At 40.5% G+C, this 22,587-nt stretch overlaps 2 protein-coding genes across 5 annotated transcripts; one reads left to right on the forward strand and one right to left on the reverse strand.

Moving 5' to 3' along the window:
* Positions 1-552: 552 nt before the first annotated feature.
* On the forward strand, positions 553-4,196 carry si:ch211-145b13.6 (ecto-ADP-ribosyltransferase 5). Of its 4 annotated transcripts, XM_042702998.1 has the most exons (5): positions 599-651; positions 864-959; positions 2,067-2,133; positions 2,347-3,041; positions 3,513-4,196. In XM_042702998.1, exons 3-5 carry the CDS (start codon positions 2,074-2,076, stop codon positions 3,661-3,663), a joined length of 906 nt encoding a protein of 301 aa, XP_042558932.1. In that variant the 5' UTR covers positions 599-651; positions 864-959; positions 2,067-2,073; the 3' UTR covers positions 3,664-4,196. The 4 variants fall into 4 exon arrangements, with proteins under 4 accessions (XP_012685163.2, XP_042558932.1, XP_031415466.1 ...); XM_012829709.3 differs by lacking the exon at positions 864-959 and having other exon boundaries at positions 553-651; XM_031559606.2 differs by lacking the exon at positions 599-651 and having other exon boundaries at positions 670-959.
* Positions 4,197-14,411: 10,215 nt separating this feature from the next.
* tacr3l (tachykinin receptor 3-like) lies at positions 14,412-21,686 on the reverse strand. The gene is made up of 5 exons (XM_012829702.3): positions 20,836-21,686; positions 20,299-20,487; positions 19,595-19,745; positions 16,033-16,229; positions 14,412-15,321 (listed from the first exon to the last, which is right to left on the reverse strand). Exons 1-5 carry the CDS (start codon positions 21,201-21,203, stop codon positions 15,024-15,026), a joined length of 1,203 nt encoding a protein of 400 aa, XP_012685156.1. The 5' UTR covers positions 21,204-21,686; the 3' UTR covers positions 14,412-15,023.
* Between the last annotated feature and the right edge of the window lie 901 nt (positions 21,687-22,587).

A 22,587-nucleotide genomic window follows, 5' to 3' on the forward strand; every position in this document is an offset into this window, starting at 1 on the left:
TTGTATAGAGAATGTGGTACTAATGCGTTTCGGATCAGTTTACATGTTTTTTAACTAGCACACTAATTCTGTAACATGGATGATGTCACATGATGACACCCCCGGAGAGCTGTGTTTATTTATTTGATTGTCTGTGTGAATATTGTCAGCATGGCATTTACAGTGCCTTGCATAAGTATTCACCCCCTTGGATGTTTTACCCTTTAATTGCTTTTACTTTTACTGAAAGAGAGCCACTGTTGAAAATCAGACCACAGAACCTTCTTCCACTTGACCATGGAGTCTCCCAGATGCCTTTTGGCGAACTCAAGTCGATATTTGATATGAGTTTTTTTTCAGCAGTGACTCTCTTTTCACTTTGACATTAAAGAGGGCTTTTTTGTGATTTTTTTTGTCAAAAAAGCCAACTTATATTGACCATGATTGATTTATAAAAGCAATAAAAGGGTAAAACATCCAAGGGGGTGAATACTTATGCAAGGCACTGTAGGTGTAATGGTTCCGGGTGCCACTAGAGGGCATTCTAAGTTTATCATCTCTGCAGAAGGTTCACCAAAATGTGGTGTCCAATGTGGGAGGATACTAAGGGTTGTTTTCAGTACATGTCAGAAGGGTTGGAAGGTGAGACATTGTGCAGACTGCTCTGTTCTGGTAAGAATTCAAAAGAGAGATTCTTATTTTTTAAGTCAGTAGAGAGTTAATCACTTAGTTGCAAAAGCTGATTTTGTGCACTTGTAAAGAAAGGCCTGAATGATTAGGAATGAGATAAGAGTTGAGTGCATACTGTGTTGTTTTGCTTAACATCTGTTGATTTGACTTTTCTGTTTTCTTCTTACGGTCATTGTTGAACAACATTCACAAAGAATATTTGCTGTATAATATGTCAGCCACTCTAATTGAAGGATCTCACTGGGTTTAAAAAAGCCTGAAAAGGAGCAATTAAGTGCATTGGAAGAGAAGTATGTATGTATGGGCATGTGATTGTGTGAGTTTGCCATGCACTGCTGTTGCCGGTAAAACAGGGATGTTCAACATAATAATTAAACTGGGTTCTTTCTGAAGACAAATGAAAGATTTGTGTTAATGTTCTCATTTGTAGTAAAATGTAAACTTTAAAGTGTTGAAATACTGTAGTCACCCTCAATAGGGACGTGCAGTTATTGGTTAAAAATATCCCAGATGCACAGATGTCATTCCATTATTTCATCCTCAAGGCTGCTCATGTTTTCAGACCTTTGGCCTGCTGATGTAGAACAATATGACGATATCTAAAATGACTCCTCTTACTATCCACCGCAGTCTAATTGAGGGTTTCTTGTCCTCTGCCTAGGCAGACAAGGGAACAAAAACTATAGCGTCTGTTCTAGTTTCACGTTACTGCTGGCTTAGCCCAATATTTAGCTTTTTTTAGTGTAGCCACTAAAGCTGAAATAACCTAACACTTACTAGTGTAACTAGACCAAAGACTAAATGAATATAGCAAACATATCAACACTGGGAATGGTTGGTGAATGGAAACAATTTAACTGTAGACAGTAGGTTTAAGAAATAACATCTCATTACAAATTCAGTTGAACCAGGACTTTTGAAAAACTAGTCACATGGCGAGTTTGAACACTCGCCTGAGTTATTTCCTCTAAACAGTTGGAGGAAGGAAGAGGTGATATGCACTGAAGATATGCCAGGCATTTCAGGCTGGTTTCCTTGGAAGAGCGGACATAAGCTAACAACTCTGTCTTTAAATGGTCTTTCAGCTCTCTTGGTAAATTGTACAAAAATGTGTTAATGCAATAAGCTTTATTTTCGTACACATTTTTTTTTGCACTCTACAAAATGTAAATTAGGTCCTATTTAAAAAAAACATATGGGTTTTAAAATGTTGATAGGCTAACAATATGTTGTGTTAGAATGTTAAGTTTAAAATTTGTATTTAATGTGGCCTTGTGGGTTTCTATTAATATCTTTCTTCTTTGTTTTTTCTAATATCATATTCAGGATTCCAATAGTAGGTTGGGGAATGTGGTATACTTCACTAATGTTCTTTGTTTTTCTAATATCATATTCAGGGTTACAATGGCAGGTTGGGGAATGTGGTATACCTCCCTTATGTTCTTTGCTGCTGTTACTCATGAAGTAAGTTTCCTGTGATTCCTTTACCTCGTTCATGTTTCCATTTTGTACACTTGACCACTGTATTGGGTATAGATTTATAAACACCACTTCATCTTGTCTAGAGTAAATACTGGTACCGTCAGTGACATGTCATACTTTCTTTCATATGTGAAATGAGGTAGTGTCCTCCAGCTGGCATATCGTTGTTGATTAGACTTTTTGTGGCCATCATAGGTATCTTGTATAGAGATGGGTTTCGCACCAGAGGCAGTAGATGATGCATACACTGCATGCCGTGAGGAGATGCTGCAGAAAATGTTGGCAGAGAAAGGAATTCTTCAGGAGGAGCTCAAGATCAACACTGTGTTCCAGAAAGAGTGGAACACATCTAGCCACTGCCAAAAACAGATCCCTGGAGGTCTACCGCTCCATTCACAGGCTTTGCAAGCTTTTGGTAATTCTCGTTCTTTGTCCAAACAATTCAATGAAGCTGTTATGACCAAAGGTGGGACTCCCAGCATCTACAAAGAACAGTTCCATTTTAAGTCCCTCCATTTCCTGCTTATGGACGCCTTTCGGTTGCTGAAGAACGACTCACAGTGTAGTACCGTGTATTCCGGCATCTTTAAGGACTTCACTGCCGTGAAAGGAACTGAGGTGCGTTTCGGAGGGTTCTTCTCAGCAAACTCTGATAAAAGCTCAGAGGAAGAGGGCTGTGCAGATGGTGGAACCCTGTTTACCATTAACACCTGTTCTATCATCAACATGGAAGTGCATGCCTGTTCTCCAGAACATACTGTGCTGTTAATATCACCAGTGGAGGTGTTTAAAGTGGAGGATGTGAAGACTGGTCACACAGACTGCAAAAGAGAGATTGTGTTGACCTCCTCAAGATTCCATAGCAATCACAATTGTTATCTATTCCCCAGGTAAGACAACTCAGAAAATGTTTAGAACAACTGTGGCTGCTGCCCAATTCTGAAACACAGATTATATATTGCTTCATTTTTGGTGTGGGAAAGGGACTTTGTTTGAGTATACTGGCCCTTTAGACTTTCAAATGTGTGCAGTGTTACTTATAATGTGCATATTGTAAATACTCTTGACTCCTGCCTAAGTATGTATTAATGTGTGGCTATATTGGCTCTATTAGAACATTAGCATTTGAGGTACAGCATTCTGAGCATTTAGGAGCCACCTTTCGCTACCCTCTCAGTTTACACTGGGATTATACAAGTGACTTTGTGTATGATTACACCCAGCTACATTTGTCATCATGAGACACATTTCACTATTGTTGTTCATGTTTCCTGCCAGATGCATGATCTGTTTTCTGGGTATACCTAGTGCTCACATTGTGATCCACGTTTATAAAGCTTTTTCTTCTTTCATTTTCCCAGGGATCCTACCACTCCTGTTCCAACAGCTCATACTACTTCAGCTATGGCTGATCCACCTGCTGGGGGATCCTCCACCCAGTGGGTGAGCTCCGGTGGGGTTGTTCTCCTGACTGCAGCTCTTCACATCTGCTTGATTTGTCTTGCACCGTGACTTACATGCTGATAAGATCTGTGAAACTCTCCCTAAATAAAATCACACACACACACTCACAAATATCTTTCAATATCTTCCTCAACACACAACGTGCCATGTGCTTCAAAATGCACAGAAAAACATTTGCATTCAGAGGAGCTATTGGATTGCATTGTAAAAATCAGTGTATGAATTCCATACAATTTACATTTCATTCTGCATAAATGAACTTTCCCCTTTACTGGGGAGGGCTATGTGATAAGATAGAAAGGCTATAATGTAATGACTTACAACTTCCTTTGTTAGTGATACCTCCTGTTGATATAACTTTGCTGGATGAAATGTGTTTTTATAGTTATTGTGTTTTGGTTAAACTGAAATATGTTGAAGCGATGAAAGATTTGACACCTTTTTAGAAACTAGACACTTCACTTCATAGACAATCTTCTGGGTTTCTCTACCTCTTAATGATGGTTGTACCTGTCCTTGGTTGGTTGGTTATGTACATGTTTTCCACTGTTCAACTTTGAAAATAAAGCACATTTTGCTTACTCAGTGCTTACCTTTAAAATCTATCAAAGGGAGAAAGCTTAGCATTGTGGGTTGCTTGCCACTCAGCCCTAGCACAACTCTGGCCATAGCTTCATTTGAGTGCATAGTGTTTTTATTTTACAGAGCTTTAACTACACAAGGGTTTATAAACTCTAGTGGATAAAAACCAAGTGGATAAAACATGACAAATACATACATGCACATTATTTCATGTATCTACTTTACATAGATGTATCTACTGATGGACCCAGATATCCAGTGCAGAAGGACACCCACAGAATGTATGCCATGTTAAATAATGCAGTGCTTTTTGCAGTAAGTAAAGTATCACATCTCTAAATATCTTTGCATTGAATTCAGTCTCACTTCCTTACTGATATACTTCACCAAGTGAAATGTATAACCATTCTCCTTAATTATAGGAGAAAAATTATAATTAAAAGGATATACCTCCCTCACAATGGAGTTCCTCTACAGGATGTTATCTCTACGTACTTCAAGATAAACTAGAATCTAGTGTCTGTCCAGTTTTTCCATCACTGTTGGTCGTTACCATGGGAAGGAGGAAGGATTTTCCAGTTTAACTCAATTATCAGTGCAGTCTCTGAACAAGCAGCTCAGTGAGTGAGTGGCCTTGAATGTTGCTTTCTCCTGGCCATGTTTTGTGGTCCAATATATTATAGACTTATATATAAGGTTAAATTACTCAAGGGATGGAAGCTGATGTTTATAATTTAGCCATTAGGTTATATTAGAGATCTTTACCATTGGTTTCCATGGTAGATTGTCAACAGTGCTTTCTGGATTTCTAAATGCAATGAAACGTTTTCTGATACACTATGTTTTGTGCTTTTGGTCAGTATAGCTCCATCTCTTTCCCATACATATATAAAAATTAGATTGATTGTCTTGAAATATATGACAACATTCTATGCCAAAAAACCTTTAAAAGATATGGTGTCAATAGAACAATCAAAATGTCAACAGAACATATCAACGAAAACAAAGGCAACTGTGTCTGGGTTGTTGATGTGAGATGGCATTTTCACTGTCAAGATAAAAATGAATATAATTAGTATTGTCATAATTTTAAATAAAATACAGTAAATGGTTAAACATTTCTTTGTTTTACATGGACTTGAAAAAGTGCATCGTTATTAGATGTCTCAAATTTTACAATTGTCTTATGGTGTGACTTATGTCTTATGGTGGTTCAATACATTGTAACTTTAATACATTTAAAAGAAAATCAAGTAAAATGATCTGTCTCTTTCTCTTTATGACACATAAAAGAACCAAACATTTGTTTTTATCTCATAATATCTTAAAAAACTGTTGAGTATTGCATTAAGTTAAATATAATCATCACTCATCTTAAATTGGTATAATTTTCAACAGTTTTAAACGGATGACAGCAAGATTTGACTCGGATTTATTGTACTAGTTCAACCAATCATGGGGGGAAATAATTTCATCTTAGATAAATAACACTATATGTCTAACAATGAACATTTACATTAAGTCATTTAGCAGACACTTTTATCCAAAGCGACAGAGAACAATCAAGCTACGAGCAATAGAGACCTAGTGTTACAATATACAGTATACTACTTTACATAAGAAATATAAAGTGCAGGAATGTATCTACTGTAAGTGCGAGTTAAGTACTAGTTAGAGGAGATAGCATTAGAGAAAAGATAAGGAGAGGTAGAGGAAGGAAGAGAAAGGGAGAGGAAGATTATGAATGAAGATTAATCTCTTTCTCTGTTTTTATGTCACACTATAGGACACATTTAAGCTGCAGTTCAGTTAAAAAAAGTATTGACAAAGTTAGTGACCCCGTTTTTTTCTCATATTTGATAACTACCTATCTGCTCTACCAACTCTCCTCCCTGCATTCCATACAGATACCTCTCCGGGTTCTGAATAATGGCTCCTCTCTCTTTCTAATCTGCTTCTAGCTTTCTCATCACTTTGTAAATCCCTCAATCCATCCCTGTCTCTCATTTACAATAGCTCTTTTTATCTGATGGCTCAGAGTGACAAAATGGAGGGCATAGGAAAAGGGTTCTTCTCAAAATGACTGATAGCAGCCCTTACTCAGACAGTAAGTCATTTTCAATTCTTTCATATTTTCATTTTTAATCACACTTCACACAATCAAATTACACACATCATAGCTCATCAGTTTAATCATGTTCACATACAAGGATTTACTTGGCTAAATATGGTATCCTATATTGAAGCAATCACAATTTTTTTCTGTTGTCACCTCAAGCAAATGCGTCTCCCAAATCTGTATATTTTTTAATCAGTTGACCAGTCAGATAATAAAAGGTAAAACTTGTCTTTGACTCCAATTGTCTGTCATGGAACAATAGTCCTTTGGTTGTCCTTAGATCCATGTGACCATGGACATGGCCCTGAATGCTGTTGACAATACATTCTCCACCTGTCTCAAGGAGCTGCAGAGAGTCATGGGTCCAGGAGGCCTTCTCCAACGTGTGCTAAGGGCAGGGGCGGTTTTTCCTACAGGCGGTATAGGCGGTCGCCTAGGGCGCCACTCAGAGGGGGGCGCAAAAAACTGCGCCCAGCAAAAAAAAAAAAAAAAAACAGAATTGTGTTTTTTTTTTGCTGGACAGTTTTTTTTGCGCCCCCTTCTATATCGTCAACCAATATTTTGCCATAAAAAAAATCTAACATTAGGGTAAAATGAGCCAAAAAAACGAAAGGGGTACGTCCTTGGTGTCGTCAGAACATGCTAGCACAGTGAGGCGTTTGGTTAGAGTGTGTGTGTTCAAGAAACTTTGAAGAACAAAATAATGAAGAGGCAAAAGCCATCCGGGGCGCAATTTAAGAAGAAAAGAAAGGAAGAAGAAGAGAAACGTGCCAAGGAGAAAGGTAAATCCTTAAATCTTGTTCTAGCCTAGAATGAATTCCAGATAAGAAAACGTTCACGAATGCGTGAATTGCCCCCAAAGAAGAAAAGATGTACCTTATCATTGAACGTTTTCCTACTCCCTGTCAAATAGTTCTTTAAGGATTTTACAGAGGCGGGTATATAAAAAAAATGATATGTCCATTTATTCTACATTATACAAAAAAAGACATGATTAAAATAGGGGCGCACATATAAAGCCAATAGCCAGTGCAACAACACTACACATATCTTACTCGTTGCATGGCACACCCATTAAGGAAGCCAAACACGGCAAATTGTCAACAAGTGAGGAATACTGGTAAAAATTCAAGTGTTGTATTGTCAACTTTAGCGAATGGATTGTATGTAATCTTGCTAGTTAGCTAACGCTAGCTAGCCAGTGACTTGTGACGTTCCTTGTTATTGTCATTCAGTCGAAACATCAGTTCAAGTTCAGCTGTACCGCAATTTGCGTCATTTTGCGTCATAAAAAAATGAGTAATCACATTTGGACAGCTTTAGTTTTGGTGGAGCGAGCTAGCCAGTTTAATTAGACATGATTCAACTAATCAAGAGCTATGCATCTTGGAATAAAAAAATGTCAGGCTGTCCAAATACACCAAAATGCTTAATAACTAGCCTTCATAATAGCTAAATTTAACAAATGATAATAATACATACTTTTGTTATATCATTTTAGATTCACTTTTAGAAGACTAAGAAAACGTTATTTGCAGGCGAGTGGGAAGATGACGTGGAGGTGTGTGTGTGTCCATAAACAGTTGAACAGGGGTCGTGGCCGGAGCGTAGTCCAGCACAGGCGTGACATTTTCTCAGTGATTTGTTCTTGAATTAATGTTTGTTCATCGTCGCGATCATTGTTGTGTTTATGTGAAAGAAATGCAGTCTTACAGGGCAAAATAGCGTTTGAAAGTTGCAATTCCGTTTTCGTGGGGAAAAAACGTGTGAGGGGGGGTGGGGGGGGGGCGCCAGGAGTGAAGCTCGCCTAGAGCGCCAAATATGCTAGGGCCGCCCCTGGCTAAGGGGCAACACAAATGTCCAGGTGGCATGGCGAGGACCCAATAAACCAAGTCGGTCATACGCATCTAACTCAAGAATCCACTGGCCTGTCGGGTCAGCATCCAGTGGGACTCTTTTCAGACTGAGAAGGAGTTTGTGGTCGGTTACAATGGTGAAGAAACTGCTAGTGAAGAAGTGCTTAAAGTGTCTAATTGACCAAACAATGGCCCATAGCTCTCGATTGTAGGTGGCCCATTTTCTGTGCAGGAGAGAGTGCGTGACTGGCATATGCTGTCTCACGCTCCCATTGGTCTTGCACCTGAGCAAACACAGATCCAATGGCAGCCTTAGCAGCATCTGTATACAACTGGAAGGGCTTGTTGAACACTGCATGGGCCATCACTGAGGAACTGGTTATGGCTTGCTTTAACACACTGAATGCCTCCTCACATTCATCAGACCAGTTGACGGCAACACCTTTCTGTGTCAGGAAGTTCAGAGGTGCCGCTGTGGCAGCTAAGCCTTGTACAAATCTTCTATAGTAAGAGCACAAGCCAAGGAAGGCATGCACATCAGTGGGGTGGTATATAGGCCAATGCTTGACTTTCTCCGTTCTTAACATCAGGATGTAGGCCATCTCTAGAAACGTGTCCGAGGAAAGATACATGACTGCAGGCAAGATGACACTTGCTGTACTTACGTTTTAAGCCAGCAGCTTGGAAACAGGTAAACACTTCCTGTTGGCTTTGTAGATGTTCCAGGAATGTCTGGCTGAACACTAGAACGTTGTCCAGGTAGATAAGACAGACTTTCCAATAGAGACCCTGCATTACAAGCTCCATAAGACTTTAACATGGTACATAAATGTTTCCTCAGTGATGTCATGGGCTTACAGCCGCTGAACTTGCTTCTCCAGCTCTGCTCTCACCTCTGGAAAGCCTCTGCTGTCCTGATGGTGTGTCTGACAACATTTGTGCGGCCATAATCATGGCCATGGGCATTGAAAACATAGTCAGTCAAAAGTCTCTCCAATTGTTGTCGTTCATCTCTGTTCAATGGAAAGTGACTGAGGTCTGGATGATGGCTGAACTTGCACACTGGGCACAGTAGGCCCCATTACAGTCAACTCCTCACCCTGTTGTCTAATCAAGGAATGAAAGTCACCCAAGACACTGTTACCAGGGACCTCATAGTCTGAGTCCGTGAGATTCATAGTGCAGATAAAGGCAATCCCATTTTTCACTTGTGACACAATGCATGCTTTTTGCAACCCTGGGATGGTGCTTGAACATGGCTCAAAAACTCCTACAGAGTCCTACAGTGCAGTTCCATAGCTGTAGGTGTCGCTCCCTCAAATCAATCACCGCATGATGTGTACAGAGGAAGTCCCAACCGAGAATCACTTGTAGGCTGATGTTTTTGACTACCAGTACATTATGTGTTGATGCCTCCACTCCAAGTCTAAAGGTACTGGTCAATGCCCCCACAGTGTCTAAACATTCTCCAGTTACTGACCATGCTAGCATGTATGACCATATCTTCCGGCAGAGCAAAAACAAAGAATGTGGGTGTTTCCTCTGCAGATAGGGAGTGCGTTGGTAGGGCCTCTCTCTCCATAGCAGCAGACACTTGGCCCGTAGTGTCTGCTACCTGTCGTTTTCCTGCGTCGAGTGGTCTGCGGTGTCAAAGCACACATGCTGATGGTGATCCCTTGTGGTTTGGCGTCCTGGCTGGAAAGATGGACCAGATGATCTGGAGAAGTGTCCCTTTGAACTTGGGGCAGCAGAGTATGGCCGCGTGTATGTGCTCCTCTGTTCATTTCGGCTGGTGTGACAATAGTCCTCCCGGCTGGGGCGGTAATAGTCATGGTTGCTGGTTGCCCACCTGCTATCTTGCCTATCAGTATAGATGCACTACACGTACAGTATGTTTCTTGATTTGCTCAGAACTGTGGTAATGTTCATTGTTGTTTGCCAGCCCATATGTTTATAAAGTATTTTAAACCAATTTTTTCAATTTCATGTTAAAGAGCACAGCCTACATTATGAGAAAGTAAAAAGTAAGTCATTGAGTAATTTTTTGTTCATTTGAAAGGCTTTCCCCCCATTTTTCAAATATACTGCCAAGTGGAAATTACTACATGTCCCCATTTTGTTCTTGAGCCAGTGACTGTAATTGTTTTACAGAATGAAACAACTCAAATAACACACCCTGGGCAGTCAGTAGTCCTTTTATTCAGAGATCTCGCAATAATCATGTCAAGAAGAACCCTCATCATGCCGTCTTCACTTGTTTATGCTGAACAGAGGTGGCATAATGACGCCTCAGTGAGTCCTTTAACATAGTTTTCCTCGGATCAGAGGAGTGTCATTTAACATAGCATCTAACTTCATCTATAAAGCCGCGTTCGAGACCACTTGGATCGCAGATATTTTCAACTCCGAAAATTGCACTAGAACGCTACTTGAAGATGTAGATCCGTCATAGAAACTCCCCAAATCCACGGCTTCGGTGTAACACATAATTTAATCAAAATAACATTGTTGTCAATATGGTGACGAACCAAACAGAGACCTTGACTATATCAAAGGTTAAAAACATTGAATGTGTGAGAAGATGCGTGAAGAGGCAGTTTGTCAAAATGAACAGGAAAAAAACATAATTGTTTGTAATAAATGTACATAATTATTAATAGCCAGCAGATAGAAGAAAAATCCACTGTCTTCACCACATTATTGTGTTTACATTTGGCTCGAACGCATTAAAGTTGGAGCTGGGAAATATGTGGACGTTACGTTACGAACTCCGAGGTGTCTTGAATGCGCCATAACAAATGCGTCGGAAATAATCTAGCCCACTCTTACTTTCAAAAACAATGATTGGTGACAGTGACAATGACAGTTATAGCAATGTTCAAACGTAAGCAAAGTTGTTTAAAAGATTTGTGTGTTCTGACAACACAGTAGTCCTGCTTGTTTTGGTTAGCTGTTGGGCTGCGCCACACCCCTATTCCGCCATGCCGGCTGTCCCGTTTGCGCAGACGTCGTTCAGCCTCTGTGCCTATCAGCGGTGGAACAACAATGTTCCCCCCGCAATAGTCCCGACTGGAACGCGCTGTGTAAAACGCTTCATTGATTTTTTCTATCACTGAGAAACAGGCTGGTTCCTGCCGTGTAATTTTGAAAAAGGCGATGGAAAGGAGTGGGAGCGGGGCGGGGCGGGTGAGATTCTTGCTGCTGGACTCAGCTATGCCTTCCCGAAAGCAGCCACAGAACAGTCAAAAAAGGGAGGGAAAGGAAACAAGACATTTCCGGTCATTCATCTCCACATCTTTCAATTATATGTTTCACGTCCTGCCTCGCAACTACTTTTCCTTGATAAACTAAAATGGTCCCCTGCTATGTACTTGAAATTTATCTCCAGGCCAGTGTTATGTTGTTTTCTATTATTTAATTTGTTTTTATCCTTCTGTATGGATTCTCTACATTTTGAGATAGCAAATACAATTTTTTTCCCCCAGTAATGGCTCTGGAAACAAAGTTTGTTTTGACACATAATTTAGCAGATTGTAGCCAGCACTGTGGAGGTGTTTCCATGCAATCTCTATACAAAGTGTTGTTCTGCTTTATATAATATGACCTCCTAGATCTTGCTTTTACTCCCTTAACCTCCGGAAGATTACTCTCAATTGCATTCAACATTTATGAAGTGAGCCAGCAACGTCAGTTAGTATACGTCATAGCAAGTTTATTTCAGTACCATAGAACACAATTTCTCTGATGGTGAGACAATTTACTAACTGCATTGTCAAACCACATGGCATGCTAAAATTTCTATTTAATTATTCATTTTTTAAGTTTTAAATGTGCATACCACCAAACAGTTGTAGCAAGTGGCTTTACCTGAAGCATTCAGGAGAATGATGAAAGACACTGGTTACAGAAGTGCAGAAGGGACATTGTTATGAAACCTCATCTTTTATTACTACTGAGTTTGTTGTGGTATGGGGTTGGGTGTAGGCTTGAAGGAAAGTAGAATTGGCGAGGGAGAGAGGCAAAGAGTGGAAGGATGTTCGCCTTGATAGGAGGATTAGAAGGGTTAGGAGCTGTTTGACTAGTGTGAACAGAAGGATTTGATCAGTCAATATTGAAACATAAATCCCTCTTCATATCCAATATGTGAACCCCCAGCAACAGTGCTTGAAGTCATTTATTTATGCAACCCATCACCCAAATGTAATGTCTTTACATCTCCTATTCCAAATGTCTTCTTCCATCTTTCAAGAAATATGTTAAGCATTGGAGTTTATCAGAGGTTATTACGATGACTTCGCTGAGCTGGTCTGAGTAGTGTAGGTCATCATGATCACCATCACTGTGATTCATTGTGTTTCATTTTTGTTTAATGATGCCCTTTGATTTCCCAGCCTCAACCTATGAAGTAGATGTAAAAATGGCCAAGGGACAGAAAGTTATTTCGAATTGGTCTTGCATTATTGGCTTATGTACGTTATGTGGTGATAAGCTGCTAGTTTGATGCAAGCCTGTTGACTCATCCATGAGGCATTTTCCACACAGACATCACCCATGCTAGTCCGAAGGTCAGCCGTTGTCACATGTCTGCTGACATTGCATTACTGGGCAGAGCTATTTAAGTAACGCATGTCCTTTAAATTTCATTTCATTTTCATTTCAGTTTACAACAATATCTTTTGTTCCCCCATTCACATTTATTTCACTTCACTCACTCGCTTCTACTCAACTTGTACAGTGTTGGCACAAGCTTGCGATGTTTGATCTAGTGTGAGACATACTCAAATGGGACCAACACGGTTGTCTGTTGTCATGGTGAAATCTTAAACCGAGGACCAAGCTAGGATATTGATCACATTTGAAAGCTGGTTTCAGTGTCTATTAGTGTTTTGGCAGGTGTCTACCAGTGCTGGAAAATACTGGCAGCTGCTTGTGCTGCCTGCGCAATCAATAGGCAAGACTGTGTTTTTTCATGTTTCTATCCAACCAAGGGCACTTTATGTGAACGTGTAGTGTGTCATACTGCATGATGAGATTGTGCAAGTGGAACAGAGTGCTTTCTCCTTCTCTGCGTAGTGTTGTGGAAAAGTGAAATGGTGTCACAATCAGGCTGGGTCTTGCAGCTTTTATCTCTGAATTCAAAGAAAAGAAAATGCTTGTAAGGCAGGGAATGAGCTAGAAGCATCACAGCTCCTCTGCCGTGGGACAGTAGTACAAGAGGCAGAGATGGGGGTAATGCCAAAAGTTTTCCCAATTCCAAATGTGGGAAGAACTCACGCCATACATTTGTAACCGTATAAATTACTTGCTCAGGTAATTTCCAGTATTACAGATAATTCTGTCTTTATATTCTATAAACACACAGTTTAAGTGGGGCTATTCAAACTAATTGTTGCACTGAGCAGAATTACAACTTTTTTGACATTCACCAATTGTTTATTAGATGGAGAATGTAGGGATTGTTAGGACCTTCACTAAATCACATAAAACACACAGTAAGGGTGGACGGCTACGCTAATACAGAGGAACACCACACTCTGCATTGCATAACACACAGACCCATAATCACTAACAGACAATACATGCTAACATTAACCAAAGCAGGGGAAGCACAAGTACACTAAATGGAATTTTACACATAGAATTTTCACATAACATTTTTCTCTCCGTTTCCACTCGCACAAGGTTATGAAACACATGAGTAACTCGCCCATTCAATCTGCCAATTTGGAACACAACCAATCAAGGCGTGCAGGCACCTGTACGCTACAATATCTAACCCTGCTACACAAGGGGTAAAATATGCCGTCCTTAGGGACCCTTCTTTAAGTCATGACCAGTGATTCATATGCAGACATCATCATGCTAAATGTTGCAGAGGATGAGACATAAATGTGTGCACAGACCCCCATGGTTACCAGAAACCATGGTTACCAGACATCTTTAGGAAGGGGAAGTGAAACTAAATGTAGTCAGTGTTTTTATTTTAGTCTGAATACAAAGTGTGACAGCTCTCCATCTTGAGCCTCATTCCATCTCCACCCATCTCACTTCTTGAATCTGAATCAGCTGGGCCACAGAGGCCTAGCCTGGTATAACCAGACCCAAATTTACTTTGAGAATAGATAGGGTCTGGTCATGTTCTAGCGGGGAAACAGCTCTGATTGCAGTTTTCATTGTGATTTAGATTTATTCTGTGGTTCAAAAGCAGAATTCATTCACCTAATTTGGAGTTCAATGCATTTTGTTGTGAATTTATTCTTTTATTGACGATATTACAACATACATATTACAAGAAATTGACACCAGAATTATTCAAATTATGAATTGTCAAAGATGAAACTGCACACATAATACTGAATGTGTAGTAGTTGCAAAACATCACGAAGAACCTCAACAACAACATCTCATAAGAGTTTTCTGGATAGAGATGCTACAGGCCTTTAAGGAAGTACTAACACACTCTCACAATACTGAGGATATTGACATTTTATAAGGTACATTAAAACCTGGCAAATGTTCATTCAGCATTTAATAGCATGTAGTATTGCACACTTGTTTAACTGCTTTTAAAAGGTAATTTCTGAAAATACCACAACAAAAACACCAACATGTGTCTGGTTTGCTGTTTCCTTTCTCTTCCTAGAATAAGCAGCATAAAGACTAGTACTCACAAATGGATTTTGGCACATAATACACACTAGCCCTCCTACATCAAAAGCAGCAATATACATTCAGAGAAATTATGCACAGAAACTCATCTTACTATCATATTTTATATATACACATTCATTAAATTTCATAACAATATTCTTAATTTAGAATTGGCTGGCTGGCTCAACTTTCAGCTCTCTTCAGCTGAGCTGCCCTGATGTCCTGTTCTCCTGCAGACCCTGGAGATCAGAAACAGCAGCTGACTCGCTCTCTTTAGCACTGCCGTTAGCGACGCCTGTTTGACCAAGTGGTTTGCCAGGCTTGTCGCGGCTGCGGACCCGTTCATCTCCATGGAGGCTGGTCTCGACGCGGGACAGCGTGCACATGCTGCTCTGGTTGCGCGGCTGGGAGCGAATGGCGCGCAGCTCCAGCTCATCTGCACTCGAGACATGTACGAACGGGCACCAGCGGAGCGCCTGTTTGAACCCCGCCCGAAACCTAGAGCCAAGAGACAAGAGACAAGAAATCCCCATAGGGCACATGTGCTTAAATCAATACCATTTTAGGTCATTTTTGGAGATGAGTGAGTAAAGATCTCATGGTAACACACAGACAAACAGACAGACACACACAGTGAGTCAAGTGGAATTGTTCAATATGAAATTATGGTTCCAGGGCTGTGGGAACTTGCACTGACAAAACTCAGGGGGTCACATGACTAAGGTTGCCCCACCCACTTACCCACTGCGCCAAAACTACTGCACCCCCAGCTGGTGGAATATATAACAGTTTCTGGAGACAACACAGTTCTGCGTAAGACTGCCACAACATTACATTCCCTCAAACCAGTAAAGCCCAGAAAGGACATTTGGAGAGCCATCGATAAGGCAGCAGGAGATTAAGAGATTTATTGTGTTTGTCTTAATTAAAGGGATGTTCAGAGAGATAGATGGATAGATAGATAGATAGATAGATAGATAGATAGATAGATAGATAGATTATTGTATCGATCCCCAAAGGGAAATTGCATACACATATATATACATACAAACTACCATATTACTAGATCAAATAAATAGAATAAAAAATAGAATGTGAGATATTTGCTTCACTGTGCAAATTAAATGAAGAATATGCACTTCCTTCTGTGTGCTTTGGAGGAATGAGTGACAATATGAATATGGACATGAGTACATGTTGTGTTTTCACCTTCCATTGAGGCAGCAGTAGATGATGGGGTTGTACATTGTGGAACTCATGGCCAACCACAGCACAAACAAATAGACCTGCTGAATGGATTTCCAGCGGTTCAGTCGTTTATTGAGGCCAGTCACGATGAAATACACATGGTACGGCAGCCAACAGATGGCAAATGTCACCACCACCACAATCATCATCTTCACCACCTTAAAGCAGAAAGGAGTAGATGAGATAGAAACCACCAAAGATATGGGCCCATAGGACATGATTCCATGCAGACTGCAGAAACAAAGAGATAAAGACCATTGACAAGGGAAGAAAATGAAGAATATAAAGACAGAGAGAGAGAGAGAGAGACTAAGAGCAATTTAGAGCGAAAGATGTGGAGAGAGTGAGGTACAAGCAGCTGAACTGTGTATTGGTGGCTTTCTCTACAGGTGATATCATCGCTTTCTCTTCACTGGCTCTTCACTGGCTCTTCACACTTCATTCTGCAGATGATGTGTGATGATGAGCAGTGTGTGATGGCCTCCTGAAATGCTTTAAAATAATGACACTTGCAGAGTAACAAGCGAAAGTAATTACCACACTCCAGATTAATCACACCATAGAGGCCTGGGAGAAAATGAGACACATTCACTTCATCACTTCTTTTATGACAAAAAGGACAACAAGATGGAGTCTGCACTGCACCTGCACTGCAGAATGTTAACAACACAGATACACATCACAATCAAGAGTTGCATTGTTAAGCGATGCATAGGAGTAAACAGCTGTCATGAGGTTAGAAACATCTCCTGAAACACAGCAGCTAATGTGTTTCAATGGAGGAGTAATTACCTTTCTATGCATGGAGATGCAATGTATTTCAGTTTGCAAGATTTAAAAACTGAAATTACTGAAATGAGTAGGTGAAGAAGAATCGAATTCCAATGACCATTTTTAGTGTGTGCAAACATACTAAGAATAATCGTTAACCTTGAAATCATCCTTAAATAATTATTATTTGTATTGACATATCTTGTCATTGTTCTCATCAGATGAATCGTATTCATTTACGCTAGTCATTAGTCACACTGCTGCTTTTGCACCTGTGACTCATTACATTAAGGATTCAGAACATCTGGCCCTGAGCTTTACTCATGTAAACAAGAGGCTAGTGTGCCTAACTTCTTCTGATAATCACAAATCACAACATGACAGCTGTCATCAGAGACAAAAACAGCAGCAGTTCTTCTGGTCCGCCACTCACTGCACAGAGCTTTTAGCAATCACACTCTGCCACTCGATGCACGGAGCTTTCAGCAATCACACTCTGCCACTCGCTGCACAGAGCTTTCAGCAATCACACTCTGCCACTCGATGCACGCTTATCTCATTTCTTTCTTTTACTTTTCCCAGGCAGGAATGCAATAAAAATAGAAGAGAAAATATGACAGGGCTGCAATTCCCTCTAAAGAGAATTGAGTAATTTACACATTTATGAATGTGAAGGGAGAGGGGCTTCTGCACTGATGCCAGACATTGAAGTCTGAGGAGCCACTGCTGGGAGGACCATTCAACAACATGTTTGAATTCATGGGTCTGGCTACAGTCGATAGCAATGAATGGATAAAGGGTGTCAAATGGTGCTCTGAAGAGAACAGTCTCACAGCTACTTGAAAGGACACACACACTCTCACACACATATATGCCCAGTCTGCTCATAGCGTGCTATATTCCGTTTGTCTGAAGGATAGAGAAAGAGAGAAAGCACAAGAGAGAGAAAGACAGAGACAGACCACAGAGACATTAGAAACAGCTTACAAAGATCACCTCTATTGATTGTTGATTCCCAGTCATTTGATTTTACTGTCCTTCACATCACACTTCGCGTCAAGCACAACACACTACATCCTAGACTATGTTTTAGTGGGACAGTGCTGCAAAATGGCTTTTGGTCATGTCTACATGAGAGACTTGTGTGCATGCTTTAGGAAGTGTATACAAGGGCAGAGACTCCAGAGACAACTTCTGAGTGTCTACTACAGACCAAGCTCTGGCTCTTCCCTGCCAACGGATTTTTGAACACTTATAAAAGTGGAAAGGAATGCAGTGGAATGCAGTGGAATGCAATGAGCTGTGTTTGACATTCACCGGGACCTGACTGGGCGAATCTGCATCACTGCTCTGAGGGAGGCTGACCTCACTAATGGGTCTCGAGGTGTCAATGGAGGTTGCAGTGAGTTCCTGTCATAGACCGACACACAAAGCTGACAAAGGTTAGTGATGACGCACCCACCACAGCAGGTCACAGTGGCCAACCATCTGCACGAACGCAGATAAAGATTAAAGGTGTGGGAAAGCTGAAGTTCAATGCATAAATATAAACCAAACATGCCATAATAGGCTAATTATCATACAATTAATTATGCTTTTGTGACTTCATTATGTTGGTGATAGAGTGGCTTTTGGCTATTGTGTGCATGTGCCAGGAGCACTGCATTTGTGTTGTACACTGTCTTTTTGCTTTGGGTAAGAATGTCTGCCACATTAATGAATGTAAATTCGTATAAATGAATATGCCATTTCATCTTGAAAAAACCTGGACCAACAACTGGCCCATAGGGTATTAGTGAGAATGCCACAGAATATATTCAGAATGAATTTTTAGGCCTGAAAGGAGCCCTAAAGGTTTTCATTTTTTCTAGTTCTGCCTTAGGGAACCAAAGGGACAAATAAGTCAGCTTTCATCATTTGTATCAGAAGCAACACCTCGCATTGTGTCTCCTTCTTCACATCCCAAACCTGACTTGAATTATTAGGAACAAAATGTGTGCTTTTGACCTTAGAGTATCTCTCAGGGCAGGATACGTCTGTTTGCACTTTGTCACTTGAAGAACGATATTTCCTGTGTAGGCTACTCTCTAGTCTGCCAATAGCAACTGTGTGAAACTCCTGAGCCAATAAATTAACTCTGCAGAGATTAGGAACAAAATGAATAAAATGTCCTCCTAATACCTAGGAGGTGAAAAACCTTGAGTCAAATCTCATTCTAATCCATTAAGACAAAAACAAGGGTTTTAGTTTTCAGGAAGACAAGACTGTCATTAATACAAACTCATTTCTCTGACTCAGAAAGAAATAACTCCTGGGTAATCTCTGATTTAGAGTCAACATACAGTAGAAAGTATTTTTTAAACCCTCACAGCTGTCCCGATAGACATTCATCATACGTACAGAAATGACCTTAATCCTTGTGCAAAATGAGCCCTAGAGAGCACCAACAATGGTCTGCCAACGCATAACAGGATCACAGGAATAAAAATAGACCAGAATATATTCATCCTGATGAATTCAGTAGGGGTTCAGCATTGACAAAACAAAATCAAAATACTGCCATTATTTCAATCATTACTTATATTCTGTCTAATAATCCAAATCCATTTTCCTGGAAGGCATAGGATGGCAGAGGAGAAGGATTATGTTAATTGTTCAAAATGAGGATTGCAAATATATACCTAGGCTCACCTAGGTGCACCATGGTGCTCAGTATTGCTTCTCTTAAGCATCTTAAGTATGCACTGCTTACCTTTCTCTTAGCACGTAGCTGGTCGTGGTAGTTATCTGACGAGTCCCCGGGTATCTCTGCACCCCACAGCGTCCTGCCCACAACAGTGTAGGTGATACCCATGACCACCAGGGGGAGCATGTAAATCAACACAGCCACAATGATGTGATACCTGTGCAGGTAAAGGGAGAAACAAGTGGCTCTGTATGACTTTTTATTTGAATTGCTCTTAATTCTATCTATTTGCCTGACCTAATTAAGTTCAACAATCATCATTTCATAATTTTTGCTATTTTGATAATCATTGACTTTTTATTACAAAAAGTGCAGATTTTCATTGTATTTGTTTTGTTGCTTGCATGTTCCTGTGATATCTATTGGCATATAGTTTTTCTTCAGTTTGAATTTGCTATGTGCCTGTGTGGCCCCAAGGACTGAGGTGTGGTGCGAATAAAGTCATAGCAAGATAAGAAGTGGACAGGAAATATGGAAAAGCCACAAGGAGATTTCTCTTCCAGGGTAGATGCAAAATGAACATTTGAAAAAGTGACAAAGAAAACTATGAGGAAAATTCAGTTAGGAAGATATCAGGGAAACATCCTTAAGCACCACTGACTGCTTTTCAATAAACGTGTGAAAATAGCAGATGGAGATGGCCTTAAAAGAATACGCTTCTGTGTCAAGAATGGGGGATTCGAAGGAAAGGGGGACATTTTGTGTCTTACATGAAGGGGTCATCAGAGGGTCTTGGCCAGGCCACGTAACACAGCGTTCTTTGGGGCGTCTTCCAGGTGGTAGAGTAGTAACAGAGTGGGAAGGCCAACACAATAGCCAGTGCCCAGATGCACATGATTACCACTTTAGTTGCTGTGGCTGACAAACGGGGCTTCAGAGGATGTATTATAGCCATATACCTACATACACATGCATAAATATAACAGAGACAAATATACACGCATCAGTTGACTATAAATACTGATCCATGATCACACTTGAAAAATACAGACATCACCTTTATTGCTGTCTCTGCTCAGTTTAATATAATAAGAACTCGGCATCCCAGCATCTCTATTTAAAGGTTTATCTTTTACATTCTTAAACAAGAAAGTCATTTCCCATGCACAGCGAGAACTACATGACTCAAAGGCACAAAACATGCAGTGCAATGTGTGAGCCTTATTTGCTCTCCAAACACAATTAATACATACTGAATCAGGCAAACTGTAGAGATTTCTGATGTACTGAAGATTCAATGCCCTTACCTGTCAACAGCAATGGCAGACATGGAATAGATGCTAGCAAACACAGCGGTGACGGGGAAGAAGTTGTGGAACTTGCAATATGCCTCTCCAAAGTACCAGTCGCCATGAGTGGCGTAAATGAAATTAATAAGTGTGTTGAAGGCAGCCATTGAAGCATCAGAGAATGCTAAGTTAAGCAAGAAATAATTTGTAACCGTTCGCATTCGCTTGTGGGCCAATATGATCCATATCACAATCAAATTTCCAAATACAGCAACTGCCAACACAGAACTGTATGCTACTGACCAAAGCGCAACTCGCCACGGAGGCTGAATAAACTGATTGGTGAAGTTACGCGTAATGTTAGATCCGTTCGATGACCCAGCCATTCCCTAGCAATGCATGCTCTGATGCACGAAATCTTTGATGTGAAATATTTTGTCATCAAAAAGTAGGTTTTGCTAGATGTGTTGGTTATTTTAAGAGTCCCACGCTAAATGTCGTCTGTCCCCAATGTAAAAAAAAAAAAATGTCCATCTGCGTAAATTCCGAAACACCGGTGCCTACCAGACTTGCTAGAGAAATCTTTCATCTAAGAATAGACTTACAGCTCGTTGACGTCCCTAACTTCTGATCGATGGGGTCTGCAAGAAACAGGGTGTGTGTAATGACTACATCGCACATCACCCGACCGAACGTACTGGACTTACGTACATTGTTCATCAGCGAGGGGCGCTTAAACATCTTCATACACAACATGTGAGAGGAAGGGGAGGGCGGGGTGTCATAAATCCCAATCAGTACGCCAAACGTATGAAGGCAGATTTATCACAAAGGGAACAGGTGAGGCTTTTGAAAATGTTATGAATAGAATGCAAACAACTGACAAATAAAACCTGCCTCCACATCTGCTGTCCTCATTAAAGCCCACCTCGATTATTTTTTCCCCTTTTGGAAACAGGACTGGATCAACACAGATTCATCACTGTCAGTAAAGGGGGGAGTATGAAAGGATAGTTCAGTAACTAGTGAGTGAACTCTGTGGAATACTGCCAGTGTCAAGATTCAAAGGTATCATTGAGTGTCGACAGCTGAAACATGAATCAAAGCCATTTTGACAGTTTTCCATCCAGCCACACTGTTATCTCAGACCTGCACATGGTTGGCTACCTCGCCACACTGTGACAGGCCAATACATTTCCAAGACATGTTCAGAGATAGCAGTAATCTATGGGTCATTCCAAGTTATTGATTCCTTTTCCTAGCGGTTAGTTAAGAAAGACACAAATGCTGCTTTGTTGTTATTACAGGCAAAGTTGTCCAATCATATATTCCGCATATATTCAGTAGCAACCACTGTGCATGGCTGCATGCTTTAGCCTCAGGCTGTCTGTCCTGGAAACCAAGCGTCTTCTGTTCATCCTGCTGTCTGTGTGGAAAGCACTTGGTACCTCTGATGCCGGCTCTGATGCCGGCTGTCATAACAGTTCACCCTTTCTAACACTGTGCTGTCGCTGGGGGTTGTCATGTCCTCTGCTCTTTGGCTAGAGTAAACAGGCACAGTACTGATTTATACCAATTTCACTTGACAGTATGGCTCTAACCATACAGAAGATTTTGACAAGGAAGATTTTTTTTTATCTGAAATCAGAGGACTTCTATGTGGACTGACATAAAAATAGCTGACAAATTATTGTGTTTCCTTCAAACATTGAACACAACATGGACATAGCTAAAAGGTAAAAAAAATGTTTTAAAAATAAAAAAAAAACC

The sequence above is a fragment of the Clupea harengus genome, chromosome 22, assembly GCF_900700415.2.
Source record: "Clupea harengus chromosome 22, Ch_v2.0.2, whole genome shotgun sequence".
Classification (NCBI taxonomy): domain Eukaryota; kingdom Metazoa; phylum Chordata; class Actinopteri; order Clupeiformes; family Clupeidae; genus Clupea; species Clupea harengus.